General features: G+C 37.7%; 1 protein-coding gene across 9 annotated transcripts in view; it reads right to left on the bottom strand.

Annotated features, from left to right (window-relative positions):
• Positions 1 to 13,692, bottom strand: part of scn8aa (sodium channel, voltage gated, type VIII, alpha subunit a) — a 58,168-nt gene that overhangs the window by 35,555 nt on the left and 8,921 nt on the right. For 6 of the 9 annotated variants that reach the window (XM_032573580.1, XM_032573628.1, XM_032573608.1 and 3 more), the window contains exons 3-8: positions 8,124 to 8,242; positions 7,335 to 7,424; positions 5,899 to 6,027; positions 4,973 to 5,064; positions 553 to 774; positions 250 to 313 (exon numbers count right to left, since the gene is read on the bottom strand). In XM_032573580.1, coding sequence (XP_032429471.1) covers positions 250 to 313; positions 553 to 774; positions 4,973 to 5,064; positions 5,899 to 6,027; positions 7,335 to 7,424; positions 8,124 to 8,242 — 716 coding nt within the window. Of the gene's footprint in view, positions 1 to 249; positions 314 to 552; positions 775 to 4,972; positions 5,065 to 5,270; positions 5,363 to 5,898; positions 6,028 to 7,334; positions 7,425 to 8,123; positions 8,243 to 13,692 lie in introns of all 9 variants that reach the window. The other 3 variants (XM_032573588.1, XM_032573617.1, XM_032573646.1) reach the window with 1 other exon arrangement.

The raw sequence follows: 13,692 nt of genomic DNA, 5'->3' as shown, positions 1-13,692 counted from the left end.
CAATGTTACCTATATTTTTTATTTATGAAAGTTTTGGACAACTGTGCACCATTTCCTGCTACTTCACAATTATGTGCTAATTTATGTTATTCTGCCACACACACACACAAAAACTCCAATAAAAGACACAAAAGTTTGTGGGGGTAATGTCAATAATATGTAAGTATGTTTGAAGGGACATGAGTACTTGTGCAAGTCACTGGGAGCAATAATTGCTTTTGGATGAGGGGCACACAGGAGTCATCTTACCCAGAGTCGGAGCTGTTCCCACAGAGCAGAGCGTCCAGCTGACCAGGCAGGAAGTAGAAATTGGCTGCAGAAAAAAATATATATAATAATAATTAACTGTTTAATTTGTCTTCTCTTGCAGCTTAAATTGTGTATTTAAATTTCTAACTTCAGTTTGCTCGCACAAACTCAACCAGGAGCATTTCATTTCAAGCCAGTAAGTTTTGCCAAACCGACATATTGTTTTCCCGTTCCAGCATATGGCCTGACTCACCCACAACATCGCTGCCAGGTCACCGGTGGCAAAGCCTCGCCTCTACTTACTGTCGTTGTTGATGTACTCGTTCCAGTCAAAGCCCTTGCTGCCGTTGTTCAGGTAAGTCCCATTGAGGTTGATTGGCCAGATGACGCACTTCTGCCGCAGGTTCCCCATGAAGAGCTGAAGGCCGATCAGGGCGAACACGCTCAAGCAGAAGACGGTGAGGATCATCACATCTGAAAGCTTCTTCACAGACTGGATCAGAGCTCCCACAATGGTCTTCAGGCCTGGTGGGCAGCCACACACACACCCCAACGCACGCACACACACACACACACACACACGTACACAAACCACGGAGGTGAAATAGGAGCTGCTAATTTTCAACAAGCTATTCTTTGAAAAATCTAATCTTGCTGGAAATTATGGCTTTACAGTGTTGATATTTTCAATAGATTTTATTAATTTATTATTGAAAATAAAGCCTTCTCCAATAAAATTATAACATGTTCAATTCAACTGCATATTTAATCTTCAAATGACTTGAAGGGTAAATGTATATATTTTTTTAAAATCATAAAATTACAAACAAAACATCTTAAGAACAATAAACAGGAAATATTTAGAAGCCATTCCACTCTTTTTAGATCCAGACAAAACATGTATATTGAGGGAAAATTTGTTGTTACTGCCAATAAGTAACAGCAATAAGTAAAAAATCAAAGAGGGGGAGGGCTGCAAAATAGTGAAAGAAATCCATAAGGAAAAAAGCACAGCAGCACAACGAGGGGCTATGAGGAGGGACTGAGGCACAGGCAGGGGGCTGGAAACCACATGCAGGTCATTTAAACTCCAAGGCTGAACAGGAACAATTCAATGCCAGTGCCAGTTGCAGGCACTTTCTTGAACCGTCTTGTTTAAGGCGTCATTTATGAAAGCACTGACTCCCCATACTGTGGCCCTGCGACCTGTCTCATCCACAGTTTCAGTGAACACAAAGCAACTTTACCTCTTTGAACAGGCATCCCTCTGGCAGCGTTCACAATGGGGTCCACAGGCAACTCAAACAGGGATGCTGGGCGACCCACACCCTCTTTTCTGTTCAGCCTAGTGGGCTTTACCGGCGGTACATGCAATATGTTCTAATAAAATATGCCCTCAGTTTAGTCTTTCACACTCAGACTGTTAGTAAAAGCGTCATCAGCTTGGCTGCGTCTGTTGCTGTTCGTCATTTTCTTAATGAGAAGATCCCATATAGTGAAACTATATCAAAAAAAATCCATAGTGGTTGGGTTTTTAATGAAAACAGGCCTTTATTAATTAGTAACTCTAAAAAAAGGTAAAAAATAATTACTTCCTTTACACCTTAACACTGTGGTTCAGCAGCCATTTAGCTTTGACTTGTAAATCTTAGTAAAATGCTAGCCTGACTCAATCCAAAGAATAACTGAAGCACATCTCTATTTAAAAATCTCAAAAATAGGATTTTATCTTATAAAAAGATTGCCAGAACTGATTTTGATTGAGTTTATTGAGTAATTCACCATAAAAGGCATCTAAACACCCTAACCACACTAGCCTATAGCACCTAGCTTAAACACTGGAGAGACTGCTAGCCTGACCTTTTATTTTAAAAATTGAAAATGTACACACATAATCAATTTAATCCTGTTTTTGTAGGGATGCACAAATGTGAACATTTGGGCCTATATTGATTTCTGATGTCAATACTCCTATTATGGCCGATATTTAATATTTACTCAAATAAATTTTGCATCCCTAATTTTTTTGAGTGATTTAGAACAAAGGGTGTGTCAACATCCAGCAGCACCCAGTTAGCTTTACCAGGGAGAAACCTGCATATGATTTTAAAATATTTGATTTGTTTCCAGAGACTACGTGGTTTGATATTTTGAATATCAAAAAGAAGAACTTGCAAAATCCTTATTTCTAACACTTAAGACTTAAATGTTTCCAAAGGAGTCATAGCAATGTTTTCATTGTTTTCATTACACACTAAGTTCTTTAGAAATGAAAAGGTATAGTAAATAATATTTTTATTTCCATAAAATACATTAGACAGATCAGAACTATTAGGCTTTTATAAGAAAAAAAAAAAACATAAATGCTAATTAGTAATTTAATGCTCAGATTTGAAAACCCAAACCTTGTGTAAAACATCATCCATTCTATTAAAAGATACTGTAATTATCAAGCATCTCTTAAAACGTTGCTTCTAGCATGGATTGTGCATCTCTGGACAGAGCAGGCCTTATTTTCTGTATTTTTCATGCCAAGCTAAGCAGCTGCCAGAAGTGATTAAATGTAAAGGCAAGGAGAATGTTGGTTTAATGTTGGTTTCCCAACATGGAAAAATTGTTTTTCCACAAACACACTTCTAGATCGTAAAATATATGTTAAATTAGAACTTTACATTATTAATATCCACATAATGAATACAAAGCCCCTCTAGATTTAAAATATAGAGTTAATACATGCTTTTGACATTTTCTTTTAGTTGTTATATGATTTGAATCCCCAACATTTATAATGTCAACATATGTAATTTTCTGAGAGACATTCTATCTCACAGCTGTTGAAAAAAAAAAACATAAAATAAAGAGAAAGAAAAATTGATAACCAAACAAAAATTAGGGCAAATCAAACTTTCAATGCCATTTGTCAGCCAAGCTCTTTATAGGCTAATATTATAAAAGCAAGTGACTGAAAAGCATCATGCAGCATAAGAGATATGTTCACAAGCTAGGCTTGGCAGTCTTCATACACATATAATAAACATATTCTGTGGGATCTCTCAAAAACTATTCATAAGTATCAGTTTAGGTCCTGCTAACAGGAATCCTCTCGTTCCAATTCAGCCTTCAGCAAAAGCAGGAGCAACAAAACACATTACCCTTTCAGGACAAGATAAAGTAGCGATGGGAAATTTGACAAGCTGTCCTCTATTTTTATCTTCATGCTTCTTAACCTGATTTTGTTCTCAAAAAGCGGTATTGAGTATTTTCTAAAGCAAAAGAGCATCCACTTATTGAAAAGCAGGTAAAAGGCGGGGATTGAAGCTGTTGCTTAAATGGAACCCGGACTTATGTGACTTCTGTGACGTTTTGGATTGACACTGATCTCTAAAACACCTCAGGTGTGTTTTCTTTAAACTTCATTCTTATTTTATTACCGCTATTTGAATCCAAATTTAGATTTTGCTGAAGTCTCATGTTGGTATGAAGTTTTGGCGTGTACACTGAGACAGCTTGAAGCCAATCAAAATGTAAGTGATGATAAAGACCAATTAATGTGGCGGGCTTGTGAGCTTAAAAAGATCACAAGCATCTCTGGTAAAGATGTGTCAAAAAGACATTTTACCTTTTTTGCTTAAACAGAATCTCACACTGAAAACTTGGCTGCAGCTCTTTAGCAAAGATCTTTGCAGATTTTTGTTTTCCGCCCAAACCCTTATATCCACTGAACGTGATGGGACGTTATCCTTGGGTTAGCATTGTTTTCCAGTCGTATTGAAGCTTTTCCTCAAGGGCATTTTTAGGGGGTTAAGGGATAGAGTGGCAATTTCTGCTTGTCCTTCTACTAAATTGTAAAGATCAACATAGACTGTATATGTTGTACCTGAATGTAATGTCTCTCTTTCCCATTCGTAGGAGTGGCTAACAGAAATGCACCCATGTATCGCATCACAAGAACACCACTAGGAAACAGAAGGTGGTGTATTATCAACATTATAAAGCCAAGAACCAATTGTAAACTTTAATAAAAAGGATACATTTAAAAATGTTTTTTTATGATTTTGAAAAAAATAAACATATCACAAAATAAGATTCCCCACTGAATAGTTGCATTCAAATTTAGGGTGAGATTGAAGCTGTAAAACCATATTTTAACACATCTTTAGCTCTCAAATGTAATATTTATCATATGTATGTCATAAAAGAGTTTTTATTTTTTAAATTTAGCTTAAGAAATAACTCACATAGCATTTAACTAGTGTGTACTTTTACAACAAGCAGTACCCATGAGTCATTTTGCATTATTTCAAATGTAGCTTGGTGGATTGTGAATTAAATTATATTTATTTACATAAAACCGTTTCCACTGAAGGAGAAGTTATTCTGTTCAATCCTGAAATGACATGATTAGAGGATTTTCGACTCCGTAAGTCTTTTACTTCAGGGTTCCATTTAAGACAAACCAAGCTGCCTTGGAGACGAGCCTCGTAATGAGAGCGCTGGTGGGGCAAAAGAGAGTGCAGACACTTTGAATGACCTTAGAGGAGACTGCAAAGCCTATCAAAAATGTATTAGTACCATTTTTGATAATTTTGGAGGAAACATAAATAAAAACATGGCTGTCTCCAATTCTTTTGTTGCTGCTTAAATCATAACTTTAATCATAATAATAGTGAGTAGAAAAACAAAGGGTGCGAGGATCAGCCTTAGTGTTTAAACTGAGTCTCACCTGGAATGACAGAGATAGTTTTCAATGCTCGGAGAACTCTGAACGTTCTCAGCGCAGATACATTGCCCAGGTCCACAAACTCTGTTACATATCTGAAATAGGGGAAGGATCACACACAGAACAAACACGATGACAAAAACCACACACGCCAAGAGCACAACACCACCGAACCGGGAGGAGACGACGCCACTCACAGAGCCTGTCCACTGAGGAGAAGGGTGGAAGGTAAAAGGAAAGAAAGACACACACACCTAACACCGACCCCGCCCCACCTACCCCTCGCCCCATCCTGTCTTACCTGGAATTACAGAAATAGTTTTCAATGCCCTCAACACCCTGAACGTGCGCAGAGCTGAGACATTGCCTAGGTTTACAAACTCTGTTATATACCTGCAGGATCAAACCACAGTTACAACAACTCATTATATACATGCATATAGAAGATGAAAAGATGAATTATCCCCACAGGTGGGCTTTGTGAGAGACAGACCGACAAACAATGAAATGTGATTTACTGATCACTCTGGGCTACATATTTGCTCATAGATGCAAAAACTGGTATAGACTACCTAACGTAAAATAACAAGCTAAGGCAAGGAGTCTTTGTGAAGATGATGTCAACACCAAATGATCAAGACCAAAAAGGTGACTGAGGCAGTCAGATGGCAAGAGGAAGCTAAATCTGAGGTATGGGAGTAGTCAGTGGGCTGCGCAGTACTGGATGGAGAGCTGCTTTGATTCCCAAAGAGAAACACCAGAGAAGTTTTAGATAAATGGAGAAAACGCAAAGATGGGTTATCAGATAGAAAACACAGTAAAAAGTCTAAAAGCAAGAAATGTAAGCACTAAAACATCAATTTAGATACTCGCATTTAATAATAAAGACTCTGTACATCAGCATGGCAAAAGAAAAGAAAAATACTTACGCCATCGAAATGACCATGAAATCCAGCCAATTCCATGGATCTCTTAGGAATGTAAAATTATCTATACAGAATCCACGTGCGGTGATTTTTACAAGAGACTCAAATGTATAAATTCCTGTGAATGTGTATCTGAAAGACAAAAGTGTGGAAAGGATCAGTTTACTGGACCGGATCAAATCTGGCTTATTTACAGGAACCTGTAGAAACTCACAGTTATAACACCCAAGGAAACACATTTAAATTTAGCAACCAAAAAGAAACTTATTAACAATGTCAACATTTTTTCTTGCAATAGGAAAAATTAATACGGTACACAAAATGTTTGATTTTGTTAACAAAGAACATTGTGTTTTACAAAAAAGGTTATATTAGTGCACTCCTGTTATATAGATTACTTGAACTACTAATAGTAATAACACCATTTAGTAAATTGGAAGCTAATACTTTATTAACTACTATTACACAGACCATAGTATTATTGTGCCATTTGCTAAAATAGTATAGGATACTGAAACAAAACAAGTTTTGAGATGTAAAATTAGCAGTCAAGCAGCTGCTAATATCAGAGACCAACATTTGTCAACATGTTAGCTCCTAATATTAGCAGCTGTTTAGTTTCTACTACTAGATAAAGTCAGGAATCAAAAATATAATTTATTGTGTTATACAGAGCAGAAAATTGTTCAATGAAACACTAAACTGTTATATCATACCATAACATTTCAGCCTTGTGCCTCTTTATATAACATAACTATAATGCTAGCATTTTAGCTTAGAACATTAGTAGCTTAGTGGTTATTGGCAAGTAAAGGCTTTGAGTAGAAGGATATTTATAGGATTGAACACAGCAGCAAAATTATTACAGTTTTCTTGTGTTGTTTATACTATGGAGCAATATTATAGGATAATGTTACAAAGCAACGTATCAGAATGTAAAATTAGTTGCTCTTAAAATCCAAAGCTAAGCTATTAGCATCGTCACAACTAGAACAGAATGTTGTATAATAGTCTAAAGAGGTATAGCCATTTGCTAAGAGTTGTCCAGTATTGTAACAACAGAATATTCTTGTGTAATTTAATACTATTATATTTTGCTGTAAAAAAAATTATGTGTAGAATATAAAATTAGCCAATGTTTTCCTGGGGTTAATTAGCTTAGCTTCTAATATTTGCTTTAGCTAAAATCTATGGTAAATTAAAATATAAATGTTATAATATAATGTAACTGTGGCTCCAAATATTAGCAGCTATCAGGGTTTAAATAAATTAATCAGTGGTTCACATTGTCTGTTGTTTTCAGCTTTCAATAAATATAAACATTAAGTGTCCAGACCTTTGTGCTGCGGAAGTGGGAATGGCACATTCAGAATCACAAATACTTAAAAACTTTGCATGCATTCATAATATTGTGTGACGACAGGATAAAGGATACTTACTCTACTTGTTTTGACCACTCAGGGGGATCACTAAAGGTCATGAATATACAGTTGGTCAAAATAGTACACATAATGATCATGCTGAAAAGAGTGAAGCATGTGTTAAGGAAAAATATCATTCATGGTGAACAAACAAACTTTAAAAACATTAATATATCCAAATATCAGTGTCTCAGGATATTTCCTGTTTGGGCTGAGACAGGCCGACAAACAATGAAATGGACAAAGAAATATTTTCAAATAACTAAACAAAATTATCTCATCTGTCACAACAAAGTGGTATGAAAGTCAAAAAGGAAACCACAAATTTCAAAATCTTTGTACATCAGTTTGTTTTAAAAACAGTATTTGGATGTAGACTATTCACTACTTAGATACAGGATTAGATTTCTCCATGCAGTTCATTCATTTGGCAATTTTGACCCTGATCATCTGCAAATTGCCATCCATCAACAACTTTCCAGCTCTTATAGACACACGCAACCTAGTGCAGTTCATGGGGGGTAATCAGGTAGATTGCACAAATAGTGAGGGTTTGCTTGGTTTACTGTAAAGAATGACTCATCATTTGTGCCAGCCATTTCCTTCTGTGATAAAATGGCTACTGACTGTACAGTCTTAACATGTGTGGAAGTGCTCTGACTCTCACACGCTGATCCTCTCCTGCAGTCGCTGGAATCATCGGCAGCAGTATGAGCAGAAATACAGAACATATCACCATGAATATTGCATGTGAACAGGAAACCCTCCTGTAAGCTGCAGTTAACAGCACCATTTCAAAAAGGATATGAATGTATCAAAATTTTAATAGCTATTCGCCTAGCCAGATTGAAAGGACTTATGAAGTACAAGGCAGGTGTGGCACTAAAACGGAAGATTGTCTTCCCTTTATTTATCACTATAAATGTCTGTGGAGAGAAGAAAAGCAGACAGGAAAAGTTTGAGTTAGTCAACAAAGCGGCATGGGCGTTTGCATTGTTTGATTAAAAAAAGAAGAAAAAAAGAAAGAACCTTCAGGATGTTTCTGATTTCATTTACGCCGTCAGCCCAACACTCCGGCCGTTTCAGTCAAAGGAAACAAGCGAGAAGCTGCCACGCCACTCTCTGTGGCTAACCTCATAACTGCCTAAATAAAACATGGCAATTTCTCTGAAACTTTAATGAAACTGTGCATTTGAACAAGTGATATGGGTTCTTGTGCTTTTACCAAGGCACCCCTGACAATATTAAGTCCTGCATAGCATAATGACGGATGGCTGAGCTAGGAGAAAGCAGGAGGAGGATGAAGGAGCGGAGGCATGAGAGATGAGTGATGCAGTCACATAACTGAAAGGAAAGAGAAAAAAAATAAGCTTGAGATGTTAACTCACTCATTACATTAAGATTTTGTTTACCTGAGACAAGAAAATGGAGAATGGTTGCCAACTACTCTAATTTGATAGAAATCAAATGTTAAGTAGATCTCAGTCAGAGCAGTATAAATAGTCTTAAATATGCCGTTAGCATTTCCTGAAAACAACACAGTCAGATGTAATGACAGACTCGGAAATTTCCCCTCGACGATGACATGACATTTCCCCCAAATAGCTGAACATTCCCGATCCACACAGACTAACCCACAAATCTGAATGAACGAGCAGGAAAGGGGAGTTTCCAGAATCGCCAAAAATATAGCGGCACACGTTCACCCAAAAAAAAAATACTTGAAATGTATGGAGTCTCTCTTTGGCAATGCATGACTAAACCGCTGCAAAGCTACTGAAAATTTCATAATATGGAGCTGAGCAAACAGGAGAGCAGGGGAGATGGAAAGCAAATGAACCAGGCGAGGCAGGCAGCAACTGTGGCAGCGGCAGGCTGAAGGGGAAGCGGGGTGGAGGGAGCCGGAATGAAGGAGCTGGGCAGAAAGACAGCAGGATGAGAAGGAGCAGAGGAGGAGAAGGGTGGCAGACAGAGAGAGAGGGAGAGGGGGGGAAAGCAGCTTCCACACAGAAACTGGAGCCAGCAGGCAGGCAGGGATGGAGCATCTGCATCTGCAAAGCCACAGCAGCCATTCAGAGAGCGTCTTCTCCCTGCCTCTGTGGTAAATGGTAGATGGGCTGCATTTTATGGCTCACATTACCTCACACACAATAATAGACCAAAAGCTGAGCAGCTGAGCTAGCCTGCTGTTCTGCCTCATACCTTTAGTCTATCATTACAGCTGGTGCAAATATAAATCCTTATCATAGGCTGATGGCCTTTATAATTCTAGGCTATTCTTGCATAAGCACTTCAATCATTCCATAAGTTACTTCATTCAACCTTTGATTTGAAAGTAAAAACATTCACACTATCTCAGGCGTTATCTCTCAATATGGGTTTTGGTTAAAAGTGATGTTACGCCCACAAGGTCTAGGGGTTCAGGGGCGGTAACATAAACAAAATGTCCAGAGGAAAAGGGATTATATAAAAAGGTGATTACAAAAAAGAAGGTTTCGCAGAACCAAAACACAATACAACTTAACCCAATTAAACAAAAGTGAAGGACCAACAAATTCAGAGATCATTGAGTGCAAATTAAATAAGATGTTCTGACACGTCAGTCTAAAGCACAGGTGTCAAACTCCAGTCCTCAAGGGCCGGTGTCCTGCAGTTTTTAGATGTGCCACAGGTACAAACCACTGGAATAAAATGGCTTAATAACCTCCTCCTTGTGTAGATCAGTTCTCCAGAGCCTGGCTAATGACCTAATTATTCTGTTCAGGTGTGATGCAGCAGAGGCACATCTAAAAGTTGCAGGACACCAGCCCGTGAGGACTGGAGTTTGACGCCCCTGGTCTAAAGTAACTCAAAACAACCCAAAAGAAAGGACAAAAGGGAGCACCAAAACCTCCCAAACACAAGCCTCTAGCTTGTTTGAGATTTATCTAAAGCAGATTCAAACCACTTAGCAAAATAAGCAAGAACAAAATTGTTCAAACTGTCCAAAACAGTTACCAAACACAGAAGGTGGGGGTCAGCTTTACACAACCTCTTCCTGCTAGCTGCCCCACTGGAGGAATGATCACAGGTGTCTTTTATATGGTGCAGGTGGGCCTCATCAACGTCTGATTGGCTTTGCTGATCTAATGGGGTGGCTGCTCTCCTGCAGCCTCCAGGCAGCCAATCAGAAAGATGTGTCCGCACAGCTGATCCTGCATACCCCCCAAAAAAACCTGCACAGCCTCAAGAACAAGTGAATAAAAACTTAACATGCTTAAAGCACACTGTCCCAGTCTGACCACAGTCTCCCTTCTTTGGGACGTCATAAAAGTAGAATTGGGAGTGAATAGATGCCACACATTTCTTACAGCATCACAAAAACAACAGCGATACTTAAGAACAGGAAGAATGAAGCATCTAAGTGTAATTTATTACACTGACGCAATAAGCGGTTAATGAATTAATCACACGATAAAATAAAATGAGCTTGATCATTTCTACTCTGATGATTAAAATTTTTTTGAAGGGCAGTTTTGTTTAGTGACATCCTAATCTATTTTATTTGTGTTTTTGGGTTGTGTGTGGTTTTTATTTCCTTTTTATTTATTGTATTTAGTTGGTGTGCTTTATTTTGGATATTTAAAAAAGTCTTCCTGTTCCAGTGCGAAGTGTTCTGTACAAAATTAAAGTTTATTTGTCTTTGAGAAGGCAAACTCGCATTCTTCTGCCATTATCAATATATTACTAAAAATAGTCTCACAACAACACTGTAATATCACTATAATTTCCGGGGCAATTTATCATCATCAAAATTCGAGGTGTAGGTACTATGATTTCTGGCACCGAGGTGAGTCTGGTCTGTGGGCCTGTCCGCAGTGTCCAGATGGGTAGCTGGCACCCAGGGTGACTGGTCAAGGTTTTACAGATTTGTGAAGTTGACAGCTGTCTAAATAATTCCCCACATGAGAGATCTGCTATACTCCTCCTTGGTCTTCAAGATGCCGTTTGTTGACAAATATTCTCAGTTAAACATCTGAGGCCTTTAATAAGAATAAACTATGAACAAATGAACAACATTTACTAATTGTATCATTTGTGAGGGCCATAGCTCGCACTTGGTTCAGATAAGATAAGATAAGATAAGATAAGATTTATTTATTTGTCATTGTCATCAACAGATTACAACGACATTGAGATTTGCTCGACTCAAGTTAAGATGCAGGTTATGTGTATATACAGTACAGACCAAAAGTTTGGACACACCTTCTAATTCAATGGGTTTTCTTTATTTTCATGACTATTTATAAGGCAAGAATCCCACTTATTAACCTGACAGGACACACCTATGAAGTGAAAACCATTTCAGGTGACTACCTCTTGAAGCTCATCAAGAAAATGCAGAGTGTGTGCAAAGCAGTAATCATAGCAAAATGTTGCTACTTTGAAGAAACTAGAATATAAGGAGTATTTTCAGTTGTTTTACACTTTTTTGTTTAGTGCATATTTCCACATGTCTTATTCATAGTTTTGATGCCTTCAGTGTGAATCTACAATGTCAATAGTCATGAAAATAAAGGAAACTCATTGAATTAAAAGGTGTGTCCAAACGTTTGGTCTGTACTGTACATAATATACAATATACATATACATACATAAAAAAGATAAAGAAAGTTAGGAGTATTAGAGTAGAGCCCCTGAATGCAAATGCACACCACACTTTTCAGATGTTATTTTAAAAAGTGCTCTAAAAACATATTTTTTTTCTTTGCACTTCAAAACACAGCAATACTTTCTGTTGGTCAATCACATAAATTCCTAATTGACATTTGTAGTATTAATGTGAAAAAATGTTCCATTTAAAAAGAAACTTTTGGCTTGCCTTTGAGGCAGTTAAATACATGAAAATATGTCTTATTGCGACAAAACGAAGAGAAAATGTCTATAAAAGTGTGTTAACGCCACCCATCAACAAGTCAATCTCTGTAAATTTTCAGATAACTAACATCCATTTATATCAGCTGGTGCCATTCAGATGCCATTCAGGGAATGTTTTCTATCACTGGTGCATATACATTCCTTAAATCTGTGCTTTTTCCATTTGACAATTGTCGTTGCTCACTTTGCTCACATTTCATGTCAATAATAACATTGACATGGGCAGGTGGAAATCTATAGTAATAAATATTTATGATTGTGTCAGGAACTACTAACTATGTAAGATATTTATTTCTATGCAAATCATTTAAACTAAAAGAGTGGGATTCATCAAATCATTCAGACTGCAGGAGTCATCAAGTTTAACCCTGAAGGGTCAATGTTTCCCTGCTTGAACACGCCTGATTTAAATGAATCTTTTTAAAAGAGCAAAGTGCCTAACCAGATTAGACCTGAGACACTGATTTGTATTGATCTTCACTGTCTTGTTTCAATTCTGTTAATATTTTTGTTGTATTACTTTTCCCTTATTTTTGGCTTTTCAAAAAATATACCATGTGTAATGCTAAATGCAATTTTTACTGTATGTGTTGCTACATGGAGAGAGTGGGTGGGTTTTATTTTTGTAGTTTGTTTCTTCAATCAAAACAATAATGTACTATTTTGCGCTGGATGTAGATTTTGGATGGTTGTACATTCTGAAGAAAGATATCTGCACAAAAAAGAGCAAAGCGCCTGCAAAAAATGCTATACAGTTTGTGTAAAAGTATAGGTCCTGTTTAAGTTTGTCATGTGTTTTTATGATGCTTACAAAATGTACCTTTTTGGTAATGCTGTCGCAATAAATCAATTAATCGCATGATTAATGAAAATGAGCTTGATAATTTTCATTTGAATGATTGTTTTTCTGTTGTTTCTTTCTCAGTGAATATCTCAGACAACAGGGAACGGAGGTTGAGGTGCCAGAGATACCATCATGGGAGGACAAGCCCCTACATGGGATGTACCACCAGCAAATAACCCAAGTGGCTGACATCAGTAAATCCTACCAATGGCTGGAAAAAGCTGGACTCAAGGACAGAACAGAGGCCCTCATCCTGGCCGCCCAGGAACAGGCCCTAAACACCAGAGCAATAGAGGCCCAGATCTACCACACCAGAGAAGACCCAAGGTGTAGGTTGTGCAAGGAGGCCCCTGAGACAGTCCAGCACATAACAGCAGGGTGCAAGATACTGGCAGGGAAAGCGTACATGGAACGACATAACCAAGTTGCAGGCATAGTGTACAGAAACATCTGTGCAGAATATGGACTGGAAACCCCGAGATCAAAGTGGGAAACACCCCCAAAGCTGGCGGAGAACGCCAGAGCTAAGATCCTGTGGGACTTCCAGATCCAGACAGACAAAATGGTAATGGTGAACCAACCAGACATTGTCGTAGTGGATAAACAACAGAGGAA

The sequence above is a fragment of the Xiphophorus hellerii genome, chromosome 1 (assembly GCF_003331165.1).
Source record: "Xiphophorus hellerii strain 12219 chromosome 1, Xiphophorus_hellerii-4.1, whole genome shotgun sequence".
Lineage (NCBI taxonomy): Eukaryota > Metazoa > Chordata > Actinopteri > Cyprinodontiformes > Poeciliidae > Xiphophorus > Xiphophorus hellerii.
The sequence above is the reverse complement of the archived record's forward strand: the minus strand, read 5'-3'. Positions and strand labels throughout refer to the sequence as shown.